Source organism: Gossypium arboreum, chromosome 7, assembly GCF_025698485.1.
Source record: "Gossypium arboreum isolate Shixiya-1 chromosome 7, ASM2569848v2, whole genome shotgun sequence".
NCBI classification, from domain to species: domain Eukaryota; kingdom Viridiplantae; phylum Streptophyta; class Magnoliopsida; order Malvales; family Malvaceae; genus Gossypium; species Gossypium arboreum.
This window is the reverse complement of record NC_069076.1, coordinates 86397304-86418205: the sequence shown is the minus strand read 5'-3', so window position 1 is coordinate 86418205 and position 20902 is coordinate 86397304. Positions and strand designations below refer to the sequence as shown.

Genomic DNA, 20902 nt, shown 5'->3' with positions numbered 1-20902 from the left:
TTTATATTAAAATTAACAAGCATAATCTATATGAATAGATCATCAAATATAACGATTAAATCATTAAAATGTTAATCATATAAATAGTTATGAAATTATATGAAATTAATTTAATTTTTACATTATATAAATATAATTATTTGTATATATAATATATAAATATAATTATTATATTAATAATTGTATTAATAACCTATGAATTTTCCTCACCTGCAATTTAATTGGTTCAACAAAAGCTTTTGTCCATCCAGTAATTTGATTGGTTGAACAAGAGCTTTTTGGAGAAAGCAGAGTCTTGAGTAGAAGCCAATGTGCTATTTTGTTCAGCAAATTGCCTGGGATTGGGAGAGGATGATGGCAGAGTGAAATTTGAATAATAATAATATTACTTTGTAGTTTATTTGTTACGAGAACGCTGTCCCTTGACATGAATTCCTGGGAAAATGGGAACATTGAAATAACTATCCATTTCCTTTTATAAGAAAATCAAGATTTACTAGTGAAGTCAGAAAATATTTTTGTTAAAAATTAAATTATAATTTTTACGATAGTAAAAATATAATTTTATTATTTTAATAATTTATATTTTTATAATTTTAAAAATTAAATCAATTTTATTATTTTTAAAGGGATAAAGTGTAATTTTACTTTTACTAATTTAAAATTTTTAAAATTATCTAAATTAAAAATTTTTATCTTTAGGAGGGTCGGGGCATTGCCAGCCTCTCTAGCTAAGCCCTTGTTGTACCTGAAAGGCGTAGCATTACTTGAGATTGAATCTTTAAAATGGGAGAAAGCTTTAGACTTGCTGCTACTGTACTAAAGACACAAAAGACTTCAGCCATCAGAGTTTGAATTTAGTTGATTTAGCTCAAAAGAACACAAGGCAAGACGAGACGAGAATTCTACCTAGACTAGGCAAGAGCTTGAAAAGAAAGTATGAAAACAAACCTATAAAAGAGAAAATAAGGGTAAACTACATTGAAGATCACTAAATGATTAGTTACATTTTGATTATTGAACTAATTGAAAGTTCTTATTTAAGTCACTGAATTATATGAAAGTTTTTATTTAAGCCATTAGGATATTAAGTTTTATTTTTTTAAAAATTCGATTAGCGAGCTCCAAGCAATGATTTGAAGATCGATAAGATGGATTAGTACCCATCGATGAGTAGAAGAACATTCCTTCGATCCAAGTCAATTTGAAGGTCAGTGTCAAAGATTAAAGAAGAAAGCTATTTAGATTTTGATTCACATATTCGTGACATTCAAAATTATTTCATAAAAACAAAATTGAACTATAAAAGAGAATGGAAAAGAGATTTTTCAATTGGTGCATGTATTATGAACAAATATAGCGGTGATTTTATCAGTCCATTGATTTAAATGAAAACTTTTAAACAATTCAATGATCATTTTATAACTTTTCACAATTGAGCGATCAAAACGTAAACTTTCTAATAATTTAATGACATTTGTTGTAGTTTACCTTAAAAAGAAATGTTTGAGTGAATTAAAGGATCAAACTTTGAAGCAAAGATCTCCCTCTTCTCTTCTCTATCCGCAAATCCCTTCATTCAAGCTTAAAATTCAGGCATATAGAAATAGAAAGGGAAATTTAAATTTATATCAATTAGGTTTCCAAGTGGAGTTTGAACTTTTATGTATTTATATAATTTTCTAAATTTTTATTTGTTTTCAAGTATTTATGTATATTTTTATTTTTATAATTTTTAAAATTTGATTTTTTAAAATTGATTTTATATATAACTAGGGTTAAATTGAAAAAATATAAAAATTAAAAACTAAATTTATTTTTAAACCAATTTAAGAATATCATGTCATCATTCGCTAGTCACCCAACAATAGGGTGACCAAAAAGAATAATTTTGAAAATGTTGGTAATCAAATAGAGTCAAGAGTTGACTCACATGCAAGTTTATTGTAACCTCCTCAACTCAGCCTGGACATTAGATCCGAGTTCGGAAGATTACGTTAGCCACCGAAGTGGCTTGGTAAGCTATCAGAGTTTTTGAAAAAGATCGTTTTAAGACGTTTGTTTAATTTGTTTAGAAAATTTAGTTAAATACATGATTTATTATTCCTCAAGTTTTATTTATTATCTAACAACAAAAAAGCTGGCAATTACTTATTTTTTAATAAAATCGAGGAATGTCATACAAAATAATATCAAACCTAAAACCTAAGTCCCATGCCACGATTTATAAATAATACAATCTTTTTAAGGAAATATATAATATCAATAAAACCTATAATATTAAGGAAAAAAAACCAGAACTAAGCCGAGTCCCTTTGGTCGTCTTTCCTGTATCCTAACCTGGTGGGTTATCTGAAAGGATGAAAATTAAAGGGGAAAGAGCTATGACGCTCAGTGTGAGTTTATTTACAATAAAACCAATGCAAACAATTGTTAGGACACATTAAATAACATTGCACATAATTATCATAAATAGCAATTCAATTTAGAGTACAAGTTTTTTCAATGCAACCATCATTTAAGCATTAGAATTCACAATCACAGATTTCAAAATAGGCAAATTCTCATATTTGCCACTATAACCATATAAAAATATACACATTTAAATATATGTATCCACTCATATGCTCATAAATATCATAACATAGTTTCCAGAACTATATGCACATGATATCAAATATGCCATACAATTTCAAGTTTAAACAAAATATATTCTACCTTACCGTCACACACCACATTGGGAGTTTCCAAGAACTCTAACCACCAACATACCAAATTGTGGATTAACCATTAATAGTTTACAGTTTTACTACTGATAACTGTGAACACACAACAATACATCGCAAATGGAATTTACTATAGTTGTAGGTACACGACAAAGTATTGCAGGTGAAATTTGTCAATGCCTGTGGAAACACAACATGCTCATAAATGATAACTATCAGAGGGTTGTGATTGCACAACAAAACATCATAAGTGAAATCTGCTATGGTTGTGGGTACACACAAGACCATCGCAATTGAACTCTACTATGGTTATGGGTACACAACAAAAATAAATGCAGATATACTGTCGATTCTTCCTTCGATCATATCGTCCCAATCCCATGCAATATGCAATATGAATGACAATACAAACACATTTTTAAGTAACAGATTACGTAGTACATTATCACTAAAAAGTTTACTCATCAAATTTCATACAAACAAGTGCAAAACACATAGACTTAGTTTAGATTCCACACAGGTTTACAGATAAGGTTCACATGAAGGTTTGCAGTACAGTATACATAAGGGTCCGCATAATAGTTAAAAGGATCACATAACAGTTTACAAAAGGGGTTCACATATCGTTCACTAAGGGGTTCGTATAACATTCACTAAGGGGTTCACACAACATTCACTAAGGGGTTGGCACAAATATTCATTAAGGGGTTGGCATAAATATTCACTGAGGGGTTCGCATAACATTCACTGAGGGGTTTGCATAACATTCACTAAGGGGGTTTGCATAACATTCACTAAGGGGGTTTGCATAAATATTCATTAAGGGGTTTGGCTTATCCGATGATGCATTATGTGTATGCCAATATAGTTGCTTCGATTTATCTGATGATGCAATGTGTATACCAATATAGTTGCTTTGGTTTATCCGATGATGCACTGTGTATGCCAGTATAGTTGTTCCAGTATATTTGGTGATGCACTGTATGTGCTAGCATAGTTTATTCAGTTTATCCAATGATTCATTGTTTGTGACAGTATAATTGTTTCGATATATTCAATGATGCATTGTGTATGCCGATATGATTGTTTCAGTTTTATCCAATGATGCATTATGATGCTAGATTGGGATACAATTTGGTTGATCTATGTGTCTAGCTTGAGTCTGAGCAAGATTAATAAAAGTTATATCATGTGAATAGGTTAAGAGAAATACAAATTGCGATGTATGAATATCAATAACATGCGGAAGACCATGTGATACAATTAAACGAGTCTAAGGATCGATAAGAAAGATAACAAATGAATTAATTCGATTTGAAAATAAAATTCTAGTATCCTTACCTCTTTTCAGGTTAATTTCGGATACGAAATTTCTTATAAAGGGAGAACTGTAACAACCCAATTTTCAGTGGTGTGAGAAAATGACGATTTCAGAATTCTATTTTTGATGAGTGAGTATGTAAATATTATTATTAAATATTTACAAAGTTTTTATATAGGTGAATTGAATTTTTGATAGGTAACTTTACTGAAAAGTGATTAATCAAGGTAAAAGGACTAAATCGAAAAGTTTCAAAAGTTAACTAATTGAGATTTTAATTGCTTAGGGGCTTAAAAGATAATTAAATTAAGGTTTGAAATGGTATAAAAAAAATTGTATCACCCAAATTTTAGGACCTTTTAATTTTGGGTGTTCTTGAACTTAAGTAATGTAGTATAAATCGAGGAAAAAACTTAATGATGCTAAAATTTTGATCTAGCGAAATCGAAAAAGTCTTCGATGAACACGTTTGTTATACGAGAATTTAGATTGATCTAAAATTTTGAATAAACTCGGTAGACATTGATATTATTTCATTGATCTAATTTATTTCCTACGGATTTATTTTAAGTGATATCGAACTTAGAACATTTAACAAATTATTTATTCTCGACTGACTTTGTAAACTTATCTTCTAGAGATGATCAGTTAACTAAATTAGAAAAAAAAATGTAAATGGAATCCTTAAAAACAAATTAAACAAGTAAAGTGAGTCAATTATATGATATAGAAGAGGTTGACGTTAATGCATGAATTGAGTCTTTAATTGTCGAATAAAATGTTATTTTAGAAATGTAAGTTGAGTGTTGCTAATGACAAGCTTAATGTTGTATTAAATAAGTGATTTTAGTGGCTTCATGTGCAAATTGTATTGAATTGTTTTCAAACTTAGAACAAATCTATGTGTGTTTGATGAGGGTATTGAACAAATACTAATATTACATGCTTAAGTTTAGGGATATACCACTAAGTACTTTTCTCTGTGTATGGTTTATTTTTCTCCGTGCGTAGTTTAGATTTACTTTGAGATTTTCTGAACATCAATCTCAGCATCCCATCCACAATCCCGGCCTTAGCAATGTTTGGTTGTTCCACCTTAGTTATAATTGGCATGTACCTAGTAGGTTAGGTTCCATAGTATTAAATAATATTACAACTAGACTTTCATCTTCGTAAGCTAGTTCTAATATATATAAATATAAATATATGGTTGATCAGTTGTATGTTATTAGTGGCATATATAAATGAAACTCGTAGTTACTTAAGTATGTTTAATGAATGTATATTCGTTTGATTTTAGTCATAATTGTTTAATTTAGTTGCGAATTATTTGTAGTTGCCTTGGCAATGGATGTGGCACACTGTAGCTCAAACCCGACGATCGGGTCGGGTATGGGGTGGTACAGTGACAAACATGTTTAAACAGTAGTTACGGATTTACTTCTAAATTGTTAGAAATATACTACTCTAAAACAAAAATTGTTAGCATTGACAAAAAAAAAAAACCAATTGAGCGTAAATAACGAAAGAACCACTGTGCCGTGGAAAAACTACTTCCTTAGAAGCAAATCCATCTTGATTGGTGTAATGGTGTAGTGAATGTCGCCTCATAAAGTTAATACTGTACGTCAATATTCATACAACCAAATAAAAAAGGTGGATCACAATTGGTATTGCTCTTCTCACAAAGGAATCAAAACCGAAAAACAAAAGCTCTAAAAGAAATAGATGAGTTGTGGGAGAAAAGATTGATTGTTGTTGTCAAAAATGAGAAGAATGGTATGCTACTTATATAATTTTCAAAGGGGCAAAATGATAAAATAACAGTGTCAGTTTTCAAAAATAGCAGAGGATTAATATTTTGCAACAATTAGAGGATTTTCCTCAACCGAAAACATTCTAAAAAACAAAGAAAATATTTTTTTGCATTACCAACATTCCCCCACTAATGCAAATGAATTGAAAATTTTGTAAACATGAGAAAAGGTAAAACATGAGAAGAGCAACAGTGAAATTAGCCGCTTAAGCACTAGTATTTGTGGATTTGAACTAGCACGTAGTGCAATAAGTGATTATTCTTTTTAACAAGTGATCAAATCTTGAACTTGTTAATATACCGGTTAACTCATGACACACGCCTAATCTCATATCCAATTGATGTTCCACAATAGATCAACAAGTTTTAACTAATATACCTCGAGTTGCTAGTAAGTGCTTTAGAAAGACTGCCTACTGTCTTCAGCAATGAAACCATCTGTGAAAATACCATGCAATGAGCTATTAACAAATTATTGGATTTTTTTGTTGTTGCCTTCACTCCTAAACATATTCTGATCCCCTCCATTATTGGAATTTCTTGGCAGAAGCCTCTAGCTAGTTGGCGCAAACTTAACTCTGATAGTTCCTCCATTAGTAACCTTGGTGCTAGTGGTGCTAGTGCTTTTGGTAGAGATCATAATAAAACTTGGATTATAGGATCATACCATCATATTCTTCATGTGGAAACTGAATTTTGGGCTCTCGAGATGGTTTACATCTTACTTATAACAATATCACTAACTGGAAATTGAATTGGATGTTACTACCATTATTGATTTTATGTCAAACATACTCTTAGTGAGGGTAATGAAGGCGTTGATCTTAGGGGCGAAGTCAGAATAGTTGATAAGGGGTCGAGATATTTTTATCAAATATGCACGAGTCGGGACTACTTTTACTAATGTATTTTTAAATTCAGGACAATCTTGATTACCAAATTTTAGGAAAATAAAATAAGTTAATGTTCACTTTGTATTAGATATTATAATTATTTAACATTATTTCTGTAACAGCCTAATTTTCAGTGGTGTTAGAACAGTGATTTGAGATCACTAAATCCGACAAATGAGTAGGAAATATTATTAATTTAGTGAGTATAAGTTAAATGTGAAGTTAGAAAAAAAATTGAAATAGTGAATAGCGTACTAAAAATAAATATTAAAATAATTAGAATCGAAAAACGAGGTATTGAGACCTCGGGAATTTTAAATCGAGCCATAAATATTTTTATAAATATTTATGAAGCGTTAATAAGTTAGTATTAAAGTTTCGTCAAGAAATTTTAAAGTTCTGATAGTTAATTGAACAAAAAGGACTAAATTGTATCAAATGTAAAATTGTGGGAAATGATTAAATAGCTTAAATGATAAAAGAAAGAGGGTTTAAAAGGCAAATAGACCCAAAGTCTCTTTGGGCTGGACGGCAAGGCATGAAATCAGCAAGAAAATAAGGAGAATTAAGGGCAAAATTGGAAAATTGCAAAATTTACTTAATAAGGTTAGGACTAAAGTGGAATTATCTAGATTTCTCTTTATTTTCTGTATTCTCATCAGCAAAAACACCATGGAAGAGTTCCTTCAAGCTGGTTTTTCATATTTTTACTGCAAGTAAGTTCAATTCTTGATTATTTCTTGAAATTTTTGTGTTTTTATGACTTATACAACTAGGTCCACTTGTTGAATTCATTAGTTTTTAATTCTATGAAAGAAATTGAAAGTTGCTATGAATATGTGCTGGAACTATATGATGATTTGGCATGGAATTAGAGCTTTAAATTGTTTATATGCTGATTTTATTGAAAGAATTGAATAGAAAGTGAATGTTTAGGACCTAATTGTAAAAGAGTTTGAAGTTAAAGTTTCATGTGGAAATTCTGAATTTCAATAGTTATGAAATAACTTTTAATGTCTAGGAAAAGTATTAATTGAGAAAATTATCTTAATTGAGGGGTTAATTGAGTAAGGACTGAATTGTATGAATTGTGAAATTTGGGAAAAAATAGAAATCAACACTTTGCACTAAAACTGTTTTAGATAGCAGCAGTAGTGTAACTTTGAAAAATCACCAAAATTGTAGAAATGGAATTAGAGGGTGAATAAAATATGAAATTAAAGCTTATTGAGTCTAGTATCTTATAGAAGAAATTATGTAAGCAATGGAATTGTAAATCATGAGATATGATAAATTTTGTGAGATAAGGTCAGAATGATTTCAGGTTCCCCTGTTTTGAATTTGAAAATCACCAAAATTGGATTAAAACAATTAGGGGCTTAAATTTATATGTTTAGAATCCTAAATGAGTCTATTTTTAAGAGAAACAAACGGGAACATTATTCGAATCCTGTACGATGAGATAATTAATTTTTAGTGAACAAGGGTCAGAACTGTCAGACAACAGAACAGGGGAGACTTCAATGAATAAACTGTATTAATTGGCCCAACCAAAAAATTATGAAATTTTTATGGCAAGAAAACATATGAGTCTAGTTTCTGGGAAAATTTATGGATCTTAATTTCGAGTTCTGTAGCTCAAGATAAAAATGATTTAGTGACTATGACACGGATAGACAGCTTGAATATTCACATAAGTAAATAGTGAAAATTATGGATGATGTTACTTACAAGTGTGTTATTTATACTAAGGATGTGGATGGAGAGGAGGAGGAGGAAAAGTAAATATATATATATATATATGAATGACTTGATCAAATGCCCGATTATAATCGATAAATGTTGAATTAGAAATGATATAATGTTTTATTTGGAATATTTATTATGAAATTATGAATATCGTTATAATACAAAAATCGTACTTGTGAGTTTGTATAACTAAATTTTAGTGACCATTTGTTAATTTTATGAATTTCATGATGTGTTATTTTATATGTATTGATGATAAAATCGCGAATAATGTAAAAACATGAAAATTGAATAAATGATCAAATTGAGCATTACAATTCAGTGACAAGATGAATTGAAGGAAAATACCATGGTTGGACCATGGCAACAAGTGATAAGTGATAGCTTCGGCTACACTTATCTGATCAATGACAAGTGAAAGTGATAAGTGATAGCTTCGGCTGCACTTATCTGATCAAGGACAAATGAAAGTGATAAGTGATAGCTTCGGCAACACTTATCTGATCAAGGACAAATGAAAGTGATAAGTGATAGCTTCGACTACACTTATCTGATCAAGGACAAATGAAAGTGATAAGTGATAGCTTCAGCTACACTTATCGATCAAGGACAAATGACAAGTAAAAGTGGTAGCTTGCCACCGATCAATGAAAATGGTAGCTCGGCACCGATCGATGAATAGTGATAGCTTCGCTACAAGTGACAAGTGAATTACGTATACGACCATATCTCGGATAAGACATCAGTGTGATATGTGTATAAAATGTAAGACCATAGCTGAGCTATGGCATTCTAGTGAAAAGACCATAGCTATGCTATGGCATCAGTGATTGTCAGTGAAATTTAGTGCATATCGGTGCAGACCAATTCCGTAAGATGTTCACTAATTTGAAAAAGTTTGGTAAGTATTACATGGAACTATGTGACATAAGGAAATACGAGTTGATGAGACATGAGCATAAAACTCGATTGATGAATGAGTTCATTTGTGATTATATATTTCTACGCCTTGAGTGTATTATCCGTATGAATTGGTATTCCAAATGAGTTAATGAGAAAACTTCTAGTATGAAATAATTTGAGTTCGAAATGAAATATCATGAAAACGTACCTGAAATACATTGGTATGTCTTGTATATGCTATTTGAATTCATGAATGTGCAAAGTAAATGTATGTGGAAATAAGAGATGATGATATCTGTACATGGAATTTATTGATGAATACGTACATCCAAATTTATATGATAGATTTTAGTGTACATTGAAATTGGGCTCAATAAATGATTTGGCAATTTAAATCGTGATTGGCAGGAAGAGTTAGTGAATTGCATATTTATGAATTGTTACACGTATTTGTCTAAAATACGAGGAAGTGATGGTAATTGATACATGTAAATTTGAGACTGATATATATATAAAAACATGGAATATGTTTGATAAATGTGTTCATTTATAACTACGGAATTATGTACCTCATGTGTGTTATTTGCATAAAGATGATATTTCAAAGACTATGAAATCGAGACAAGTTGTTATGAAAATGTATTTAAATTATCTATAAGTGTTTCGTGCTTCTCGGTAATGCCTCGTACTCTATTCCAGCGACAGATACGGGTAGGGGTTGTTATAATTTCTTTACCTACTTAATATTTAGATACCATTTATACTTAGATATTGCAATTATTAAACTTTATTTTTACCAGATTAATGTTTAGATACTATTTTGTATTAGTTTACCAAATTAAACTAAAAATATTACTAAATTTATCATTAAAAAATTAAACTCTATAAAAGAAATCAAAATAAAAACTTTGGGAAAAAACACAAATTTGTCCTTTTTTTTAAACACTAATTATAATATCAAAATAAAAAAACTTAAAACTTGGACTTAAAAATAATTTTACAAAATTTAGTGGGGTGCGGCCTTTGCCAACCCCACTAATTTTGCCTCTGGTTGATTTGATATTGTATTTTACTAATACATATTAGGTGCAATGTTGAGACACATTTCACTCATGGAGAGAAAACTCAAGTTCAAATTGACAACATTGTTGGAAATAATAGTTAAGAACCTTAAAAAAAATTGTGTTCATGAATCATAAAAAAAACATGGAAAATACCTTCATAATATTACATATATAAACAAAAAGCGTTAATGCTATTGCTGGTTTGGTAAGTATTTTACAATATCTCATTCACGCATCTCTTTTGGATGTAACTTCCATTTTGTTTACCAAGAGCCCTATGATTGTATTAAAGTGAGTCTAGGGTGAAACTATAAAATTTTTTGAGGGGAGTCGGAATAAAGTTGTATATTTTTATGATAACAAAAGTGAAATTTCACCATTTTAATAACCTATATCTTTATAATTTTTAAAGGATTAAATCAAAATTTTTCTCATTTTTGGAGGGCCAAAGTATAATTTTACCATATATTAATTTAAATTTTTAAAAATTATAAAAAGACTAAAGTTAAAAATTTTCATTTTAAGGGGGCCGGGCCCCTGCCAGCCCCCCTTGGCTCCGCCCCTAAGTGAGTCTGCTAGTTGAAGCTAATGGTAGTGTAGTGTATCCAACCATATTTTAATTTGACACTTATTTAGTCCTCCGATTTTATAGATAATATCATTTTAGTTTTTTATTTAATTTTTCGTCTCTTTTAACTTTTAAATTTGTACTTTTTTTATTAAATTATCTCAAAATGGATGGAAAAATTAATAAATGTTAACTTTGATGATATGGATATACACATGAACTACTGACGCGGATGCGACATTAGCAATTAATTAATTTTTAAAATTTTATTTTTTGTTTTTATAAAGTTTTTAAATAATTTTAATAACTTTAAATTTTTTTGAATTTTTAAAAAAATTAAGTACTTGTTAATATCCATATGGTAGTCCACTTGTATGTCCATGTCAACAAAATTAATGTTTGTTATATTGTCTATTTATTTTGAATTGATTTGATAAAAAAGTACAAATTCAAGAGTTAAAAAAGGAAAAAAGTTAAATGAAAATCTAATATAATTTTTTTGTAAAAACTGAGGACTAAACATGTGATTATACCTTTTAATTTTGAATGAATGGTGGTAGAGTGAAAATATTAAAAAACACAAATTCAAATCCACCGCCAAGTTGAGAAACACACCATGCTAAGCTCACGTGATGGCCTATCATCTAGACCACAACACAACAAAAAAGCACCACTCTTTTATAAGAACCTCACAAATCACCATGGCCTTAAAGCCCCCACATTCTTTCTTTTTTATATAGTAATAATACTGCACTACTATTCCTTTCCAGTTTCCTCCCTCTTTTCTCTTCTTTATTATCTCCTTTCTTATTTTGGCTTTTTCCTTTGGCTTGCTTTCTCTTCAAAATGACCCTTGTTTCTTCTCATCTATTCAAGCCATGTCTAACCTTTGTTTTTCTAGCTTTGTTTCAGTCTCACACAACTTTCTCTGCTCTGATATTGAGCTTGAGGAACCACCGTAGCTACCCCCAACATCCAAGGCCAATGTTCCAAACCAACCGAACTACTTGTGCATTGTTTGCAGGGACTTGGGTCCGTGATGATACTTACCCATTGTACCAATACTCGAACTGCCCAGCCATAGACGCTGAATTCAACTGTCAAATGTCTGGGAGACCTGATTCCGGTTACCTTAAATATCGATGGCAGCCTCTCAATTGTCAGCTCCCAAGGTATCAGATAAACTTTTTTTTTTGTAAAAATTCCCCCCCCCACAGTTTTAGTTGATTTGTTTTACATTTTGTGATAATCTATGTTGTAGTATGTTAATGTCAGGTTCGATGGGCTTGTTTTTTTGTCGAAAATGAGAGGGAAAACAGTGATGTTCGTTGGTGATTCACTGGGAAGGAATCAATTTGAGTCTTTGATTTGTATGATTTTAGCTGCCAACCCCCAAACCCAGACTCAGATGAACAGAGCAATGCCTCTCTCTACTTTCAAGTTCCTGGTCAGTCTTCCTCTTATCTAACCTAATTTCTACTTTATTCCATTCCCTTACCTTCTTTCTACACTGGTTACAGGCTGTAAGCAACCTATTTTGACCATTTTTATATACTTGTATCAAACACATATTAATACAACGAAAAAAAAAAAAAAGAGGATCCCAAATTTCCTTTGGCAGATAGTGTCTTTCAAAATATCTGAACCCAAAATTTGCTTTTGCAAATAGTGTTGAAGCTTTTTCAAGTTTTTATAAGTAGATTTTTGTTCAAAGCTTTTACACTTGATGGCCTAAAAGTGGTTTAAAGCACATGTCCTTATAGCAGTTGCTTTTAGCTAAAGCTGAGACATGAATTTGACGTTTGAGGGACCCGAAGTGAGAACTATTTTGTCAAATATCGTGCTAATACTTGCCAACTAAAAGCCACTACCTAGTCTCTTTTTTCCCCATATTATTTTTGTGCTAATATAGAGACATGCTCTTTTTTTTTTAATTACAATAATTCTTTATCTATGAGAGATGATATTTCATATTTTTGTATTAAATTGTATCAGATACAGACTATTGTTTCCACTAAGTAATCCCAAATGATTAAGAACAGTGAGCATCTTGTGGGTTGAATTTTGTTTACAATGATGAATGCAGGAATATGGTGTATCCATATCATATTTTCGAGCTCCATTTTTGGTGGACGTAGATGTGATGCAAGGGAAGAGGATTGTAAAGTTAGACGACATAGCTGGAAATGGAAACGCCTGGCGAATGGCCGACGTGCTGGTGTTTAACACAGGCCATTGGTGGGGTCATGAAGGATCTCTTCGAGGGTAGGCTAAAACAGTTCCTTACTGGTGTTGCTTTTATGTTTGTGAAAAGTCTTGAATGAGGGATATCAAATGGGATTTTGTTTTTTTGTTTATTTTTGAATGGTTTGAGGTAAATCTTGGCAGGTGGGATTTGATTCAATCAGGAGGTAAATATTACCAGGACATGGATCGTTTGGTTGCTATGGAGAAAGGGCTAAGAACATGGGCCAATTGGGTTGACTCCAATGTCGACATAACTAGAACCAGAGTCTTTTTCCAGTCTGCTTCCCCCGACCATTACAAGTAAGTCTCTCAGTTGTTTGGAATCTACCATCGGATTTAAATTGCAATTGCAGATGTCTTTGATTTAAAGGCTTTTTGTATGAATCTAAATTTTTTATTTTCATTAAATTAAATTTATTAAAGAATAAGAGGGGTTGTGGCTGGTTAGGAAGATCTGAATCATATGATAGCAGAAAATATCTACTTGAGGTTCTGATACCCCATAATATCAACATAGTACGATACAACTAATAATGTATTTACTTGATTTGACTGGTTTTATTGTTCTCTTTTTACAACTGTAACGTCGTGAAACAGTGACTGAAGTTTCTTTTTAAACCACTTTTAGTGTCGGTGGCCAATAGCCCTTTATTTTAAATGATGCTTAGAAATGTTACAGTAAACGTGTGCAAGATGCCCTACTGCGACCACACCTTGCAACTGGGCCTATGTCCCTCACAAAAAGGTCATGATAATGCATGGATGACCATATTGCTCTGTTTTGATAATTCAATGATTTTGTTTGGTTAACTCCATTGACAGTCCAAATGAATGGAGTGCTGCAGCAACTGCGACGACTGCAAAAAACTGTTATGGAGAGACGGAACCAATGAAAGGAACTACGTACACCAGTGCATATGCAGATCAGATGGGTGTAGTGAATGAAGTCATCAGGGAGATGCATGTTCCTACATATTTGATGGACATAACAATGCTCTCTGAGCTTAGGAAAGACGGGCACCCATCAATTTACCGTGGTGATTTCAGCCCTTCTCAGAGGGCTAACCCGCAAAAGTCAGCTGATTGTAGCCATTGGTGCCTTCCCGGATTACCTGATACTTGGAATGAACTATTTTATACTGTATTATTCTACTAGTTTCGATCTGGTTCACTTCATTTTATAGTAATATGGTTACTATTGATTTTGATGATAGGTTAGTGTAGCCTTCATTATTAAGCAATACATTATCATTTTGAAGTGAAGATTCTCATTAACGATTAACTTTCCAGTGCAAATTATCAACAACATAGTTTCAAAAGCTTAAGCAACATGTCGATGACAACAACAGACGGTGATCAAACAATCAGAAATTGTTTTAGTTACTCATAAACACCGCTTATAGTACACATCAGAGAATTATGAAGTTTCATGGATATATGCCACAAATTCTACTCTGAATTATTCAATTCATGTGTTCTGCTTTCCTTCCTGTAGGCAGGTACTAGCTCTGTATGGCAACTCCGGGAACTTCAATCATCCGTGGTATATTGTCGATAACCTTGGATGGCATGTTGCTGAGTGGAGTCTCGGCGTTGTAAGCAGAGAGATGGACTCCCAGGGCGGCCCTGCCTGAAGGGTCAAGGTTATTCTTCCAGGCAGAATCCCACTCAACTGCTTTAGCAGTGCTGCATGCTACGGTAGCTCCTCCAGGTACGGTCAATCTTGCCGAATTCTGTTTAAACCAAGCAATTATTGTTACTTACAGTTATAAATAGATCCTAACTGTGGAGTTTCGGAAAATCACCTGAGGGAAGAATCTCTCGAAAATCATCCTGTAGTAGTAAGCTTCTTTTGTAGTTGGTGTGTTGTGAGGGAAGATGTTAGATGCGTTACGCATCATCTTATTGGTTACCTGAAAGTATAAGGTGAAAATCAATAAGTCATCCCATCACTCTTTTTTAACTTGATTCCACATGGAAATGAGATGATGTTACTTACATGTTGGTCAGCATGTGCTTTGAGACCATCAATCCAACTATAACCCACACCATCACTAAACTGTTCTTTCTGTCTGTAAAGGATATGCTGCAGGGCATCAAACAAAACATGTTAGTTTGGTTACTTGTGTTGTGGACATATGCCAAAGACAGGAGAAGATTATATGATAATACCTTTGGCAGATAGGGATGTTCTTCATCATCGAAGGCCCTCCTAAGAATCCACTTCTCGATGCGTCCTTCATCCTTTTTTATCTGATTCATGAAATAGAGAAGCATGTATAATGAACCAAGCAATTCCAAGACAACAATAAATTGATTGCTTACCATCTTTGATTCAGGGTCTATAGACATGGCAACATTGATGAATTGCTTGTCTAAGAATGGGACTCGAGCCTCCAATCCCCATGCAGATGTTGCTTTGTTAGCTCTCAAACAATCATACTGGTGAAGAGCCTTTATCTGCATAAAAAAGCAACAAAATAGACCAAATCTCAGTATCTTCTTACATTCAAACTCCCCTGGTAGTAATCAAGTGCTATATAAGATGGATCCATCACCTTACGGCAGGTTTCGTGGTGGAATTCATCCTTATTTGGTGCCTTGTGGAAGTACAAATACCCACCAAAAATCTCATCAGAACCTTCACCAGATATAACCATCTTCACCCCTAAAGACTTGATCTTCCGCGACATCAAGAACATTGGAGTGCTTGCCCTGATTGTGGTAACATCATAGGTTTCTATGTGGTAGATGACATCTTCGATGGCATCAATACCATCCTGCAACATTAGAAGGAAGTTTAGCTTTGTCCAAGGATGTTATTAAACACGAAATAGAAGTATTAGTAAATCTTCAGTAAATACTTGAACAGTAAAGTGAAACTCATGATGAACCGTTCCCAGATATTCTGCAACCTCCCTTGCAGCCTTCAAATCTGGTGAATTCTGCAAATAAACCGACCACAAAAAAAAAAAAAAAGTTTCAACGAACAAACCTATAAAGCTATACTTTTAAGGCTTCATTATCACATATTATACCACTTTACCTCGAGGCCAACACAAAAAGAATGGAGCTGGCTTCCCCAATGTTTAGCAGTCTTGGTACCAGCCAAGTATCGAGCTGTGATAGAAGCAACCAACGATGAATCGAGACCTCCAGATAGAAGAACTCCAAAAGGTACATCGGTCATCAGTCTTTTGATCACAGCCTGCAAATACATTCGATGCGACCTGTGAGATAAAATTACTAGAAATGTTCTTTTAAGTGTTGGGTTGTTTCTTCATCGTATCTTACATTTTCAAAAGCACGTCTTAGAACAAGGGGATCGTATGGAACTGATGGAATGGCCTCAGAGAACCATGGTGGATTGTACCATCTTCTAAATACTCCTGTTTTGCTGGAGTACAAGTGACCAGGAGGAAAGCACTCAAAGTGTTCACAGTCATCATTTAATCCTTTCATTTCGGAAGATATCCAAACCGAACCTGAATATTAAAAAAAAGTAGGGAGTTGGCAAAAAACTGACTAAAACCCAGATTTCAAGAGCTGGAAATCGATGCAAAGATTGAATACCGTCAAGTCCCCAGCCAATGTAGAGGGATGTGACCCCAATAGCATCACGTGCAACAATGTAGCTGTTGTCTCGGGTATCAAGCAACACAAATGAGAAGATTCCATCCATCATATCCACAAAGTCTTCCCCATACTCCTCGTACTATCACATAGTTTAAGTTTAAATTAGAGCAAGAATTCGCAAACACAAGCTAGAGAAATTGAAACCCAAAATCAGATTTATGCCTGAAACTTACCAGATGGGCAATAACATCACAGTCACTGCCAGTCCTGAACTTGTGGTTTACCAATTTCTTCCTCAGTTCTTCATGGTTGTAAATCTCTCCATTCACCTAGTTTTCAGCACATTTTGTTCATCTCCATCAGTAAACTTAAAATTACAAACTATTTCCAGAGTGTCATTATTAGCCGCCAAATTTGAAAATATAAGTGCCAGTATGGTTTCTTTTATTATTCATTTCGAAGGTATATTACATTCGGCCAAGTGACCATCATCGGCAAAAAGGGAATATATTAAGCAGCAAATATGTTATTTGGTTTGGAGTGTGATATGATTCATATCCGAATACGCAGAGACCTACCGTGACAACAACACTCTTGTCTTCGTTAAAGAGAGGTTGGTCACCCGAAGCAGGATCAACGATGGCAAGGCGTTGATGGGCCAAATAGCAGTCTCCATGTTGGTGGAGGCCACTCCAGTCTGGACCACGGTGTTTCAGCCTGTTTATACATCAATTTTCAGCTCACTATTTCTCTACTACTCCAATTAGACACTAATTAATTGATAGATAGACTAAGTAATTTATTTATTTATTTATGCTAATATTGAGTTAACGTGTTTTAAAGACACAACCATCAAAAGTAGCTAAAAGGAAAAAAGATGAATTTGCCTGCGGGAAAGTTCCAGCACTCGAACCCTTTTTGCCTGAGAATCGTCAGAACAACCCAAAACAGCTAAAATCCCACACATTTTTCTTTCAAAAAAAAAAAAACAAGAACACCTTTTTTTTTGGGGGGGGGGGGCTTGTCAAGGAGAAGAACTAAATAAAGTAATGGATATCCTTAAATCCCGAAGAAAGATGCTGCGAAATGAACAGAGAAAACAGAGGAGCTAAAAACAGGGGAAAGGTAATACGTAACGTAAGCTGTTTTTCCAAAACTTGATGAAAATGCCACGTATTTATAGTTGCAAAACTTTAGGGGCTTTCTCTCTGTTTCGTCGCGCGACACAACTATCTCTTTCCACCACTTGGTGTCAAGTGATTGGTTTTTACCCTTCCACCATGGTGACCCATTTTATCCATTTCTCCGGTGGGGTCAAAAGTATTGTTTTTTTTTTTTTCATTTTGCTCATTTTCTCCGTTGGCGATGCAATCTAGGCCGTTCATTCATTTCACTTCAAATACCATCAACTGAAATTAGAAAATTGATTTCTCTCCTTTTTATTTATTTTTAATTTTTAAATATTTTTAAATTGAAAAATAAACATATTCGATTAATTAAAACTAGACTCCATAGCCTCCACCTATACTAACACCTCTAAGATTTCATTGCCATGTGACCTATTTTTATTTTTTATATTTTATGTGAATTTTTATAGTTAGAAGAACTACGCTCATATTATATATCACATTAAATAGAGCTAAGAAAAAAAAATTAAAACTAACTCGAATAAAAGTGTTTGAACGGTTTATAAAATAAAAATTAAAAATTGAGACTACTCAAGTTGAATCAAATTTTTTATAATATAGAATTAACATATAAAATAGTGAAATAATTTAAAATTTCTATATAAAATAATTTTTCAAAAATAGCATGTAAAATTTATTGCTAATTTTTATTTACTTGAAAAATTATTGTTTCCTAGAAATATTTATAAAATATATATATATATATATATATTGTATTTTACAATCCAAAAACTATAAAACAAAGTTTATTTTGTGAAAATAAATCTAAAATTCAAAACTAAAATTAAAGATAAAAAATTAAAAATAGAACCGAACCAAATTATGATAGACAATTTGAAAAATCCATAAAAAAGTCTAACTAAACTAATATCAAGCAATAGTTAAGATGTTTTTGAAATTTCTTTTAAAAAAGAAAAATAATATTTGTAAAAAGAAAGCGTAAGTTTCAAAGTAAGTAAATATAAAATTGTATGTTAAGGTTAGATTGAGAAAGAGATGAGGCAGTAATAAACAAAATAAAAGAAGATGTCAAATATTTGAAAATAACAATACACACATATATATATATATATATATATATATATATATATATATTACCACTTAGGTTTATTCATTTGATGGTCCATTTTAGTTTTGTCTGATTTTCTTTTTCCTTGTACAATTATATCTGATCAACCAAGATGTTATAATTAACATTATATTTTTGCCGTTTTATTTTTGGGTTTGCCTAACAAGTAGATCCCACCATAATGTTTGCATGTTGTATATACTAATAAAATAAAATATCCTATTAGTTTTGGTATTTCTTTAAAATTTGAGATTTAGTCATTATATTTTAAAATAATTTAAAATTTTTAATCCAATCATTATTGTTAATGGTAATTTCTGTCAAAATTTGTCAACTTAACATGTTTATTTTCTGTCAATCATATACAATGACATACGAGGACAGTCTAATCAACATGTCAAGTTAGAGATGACATTATTAGGAGAGGCAATTACAAATTCCGAATATAAACCGTAAAACAGACATAAAGAATATTAAAAAAATTGTAAGATTTAAGTTTAAAGTTTTGGCAATGACATCCTCTATTTATAATGTACAAAAAAAATCATTTTATTTTTTTAAATCACAATAATAGACATCTTAGCATTTTAGATAAAGAAGCTGAATTTAAAGCGGTGTAAAATGCATCGTTTTGAAGGATGAACAATGTTCAATAGCAACTCACCACTTGTTCTAAAAAGTTGTTGTTCATCATTATCACAACTTCTTAAAAACGCAATCCTTAGAGTACATTTATGGTAGAATCTTAAAGATTTTGATATAATAATCTATAATAAAACAACGCCACCATCCAAAGCAACTTATAAAAGAGAGAACGGATCATAATATCTCGAGGAAGGTCACTTTATAACCCTCCTCTCGACTTGAAAAGGGGGGAAGAAATATTGTTATACCCCTTTTCGTATCAACACAAGTGGAAAGCCAGAAAGACGCCCAAATAGTAAGACTACCACCAGACTACACCAGTGATTCGAGAGGTCACCTGCGAATTTTTCCTTTTGAGTTGACTATCCAGACAAGTGCAGAGCATTTGCCATCTGAATCTTTGAACTTCATCGGGAATATGAAGTTGTTGGTCTCCAAATACAATGTAGGTTCAACTGCTACATACCATTAGGTCAGAATAAATAACACGATCTGTTCTATCACAGGCATCCTTATCTAATCAAAGATATCTACCTCATGCAATCCATAATGATGGCTTAATGGCAAGCCCAACACATTAACATGACCTTACATGAAACCTTTGCCTATAAATTCCTCCAAGAATAACGAAGAAATGATCGACTCTTCAAGCATACCAAGTATACACTCTGTTAGTACTTCTTTAGCTCTCAAAACTCTTTCATTACTCACTCTACATAACCTCTGGCTCTCCACCCCGACTAGGTGAATTGACCTCCTTAACAACCACTACTACCTCATCTGTACACCCCTCCTTATTATATCATTGTATCAACAATTGTAGTATTTTTATTTAAAAATGTAACACTCCAAAAATTTAAGTTTTGTTGTTAAGTTGTGTTAATGAATTTGTGTTTGTTTTCGTGGTTGTGTGTTCTATTTGCTTATTTGTGATTTGAGGTTTGAGTCGCATTTATTAATTTCTTTATTTGAACCTTAGTTTAGGTTTCCTTTCTTAAGTTTAATTTTGTGCCTTTTTGTGTTAAGAATGAGCCTATTGGTTCACTGGTTAAGTATTTACCCATTCTCTGGTCTCGTGTTCGAGTTTTTACGTATACATCAAAGACTTTTGTTTTTGCATTTTTCTGTGAATCTGTTC

At 32.2% G+C, this 20902-nt stretch overlaps 2 protein-coding genes across 3 annotated transcripts; one reads left to right on the top strand and one right to left on the bottom strand.

Annotated features, from left to right (window-relative positions):
• The first annotated feature begins 11735 nt into the window (after window positions 1–11735).
• On the top strand, window positions 11736–14866 carry LOC108452477 (protein PMR5-like). Its single transcript, XM_017750275.2, has 5 exons — window positions 11736–12212; window positions 12316–12487; window positions 13127–13305; window positions 13429–13587; window positions 14110–14866. The coding sequence occupies exons 1-5, from the start codon at window positions 11887–11889 to the stop codon at window positions 14441–14443; spliced, it is 1170 nt and encodes a 389-aa protein (XP_017605764.1). The 5' UTR covers window positions 11736–11886; the 3' UTR covers window positions 14444–14866.
• On the bottom strand, window positions 14533–18042 carry LOC108452463 (asparagine synthetase [glutamine-hydrolyzing] 1-like). Of its 2 annotated transcripts, XM_017750265.2 has the most exons (13): window positions 17751–18041; window positions 17442–17580; window positions 17097–17192; window positions 16861–17002; window positions 16582–16772; window positions 16334–16495; window positions 16152–16232; window positions 15846–16067; window positions 15613–15747; window positions 15460–15540; window positions 15287–15373; window positions 15093–15200; window positions 14533–15020 (listed from the first exon to the last, which is right to left on the bottom strand). In XM_017750265.2, the coding sequence occupies exons 1-13, from the start codon at window positions 17828–17830 to the stop codon at window positions 14790–14792; spliced, it is 1755 nt and encodes a 584-aa protein (XP_017605754.1). In that variant the 5' UTR covers window positions 17831–18041; the 3' UTR covers window positions 14533–14789. The 2 variants fall into 2 exon arrangements, with proteins under 2 accessions (XP_017605754.1, XP_017605746.1); XM_017750257.2 differs by having other exon boundaries at window positions 15460–15747; window positions 17751–18042.
• Window positions 18043–20902: the final 2860 nt, after the last annotated feature.

Bases quoted from the DNA above. Each gene is read 5' to 3' on its own strand.
- LOC108452477 (XM_017750275.2), top strand. From the start codon at position 11,887: ATGACCCTTGTTTCTTCTCATCTATTCAAGCCATGTCTAACCTTTGTT. The intron at 12,488-13,126 runs GTCAGTCTTCCT...TGATGAATGCAG, and splicing joins TCTCTACTTTCAAGTTCCTG to GAATATGGTGTATCCATATC. The intron at 13,306-13,428 runs GTAGGCTAAAAC...AAATCTTGGCAG, and splicing joins CATGAAGGATCTCTTCGAGG to GTGGGATTTGATTCAATCAG.
- LOC108452463 (XM_017750257.2), bottom strand. From the start codon at position 17,830: ATGTGTGGGATTTTAGCTGTTTTGGGTTGTTCTGACGATTCTCAGGCA. The intron at 16,773-16,860 runs GTATTCAATCTT...TTTAATATTCAG, and splicing joins CATTGGCTGGGGACTTGACG to GTTCGGTTTGGATATCTTCC. The intron at 15,748-15,845 runs GTGATGGATCCA...TTTTTTATGCAG, and splicing joins ACCACGAAACCTGCCGTAAG to ATAAAGGCTCTTCACCAGTA.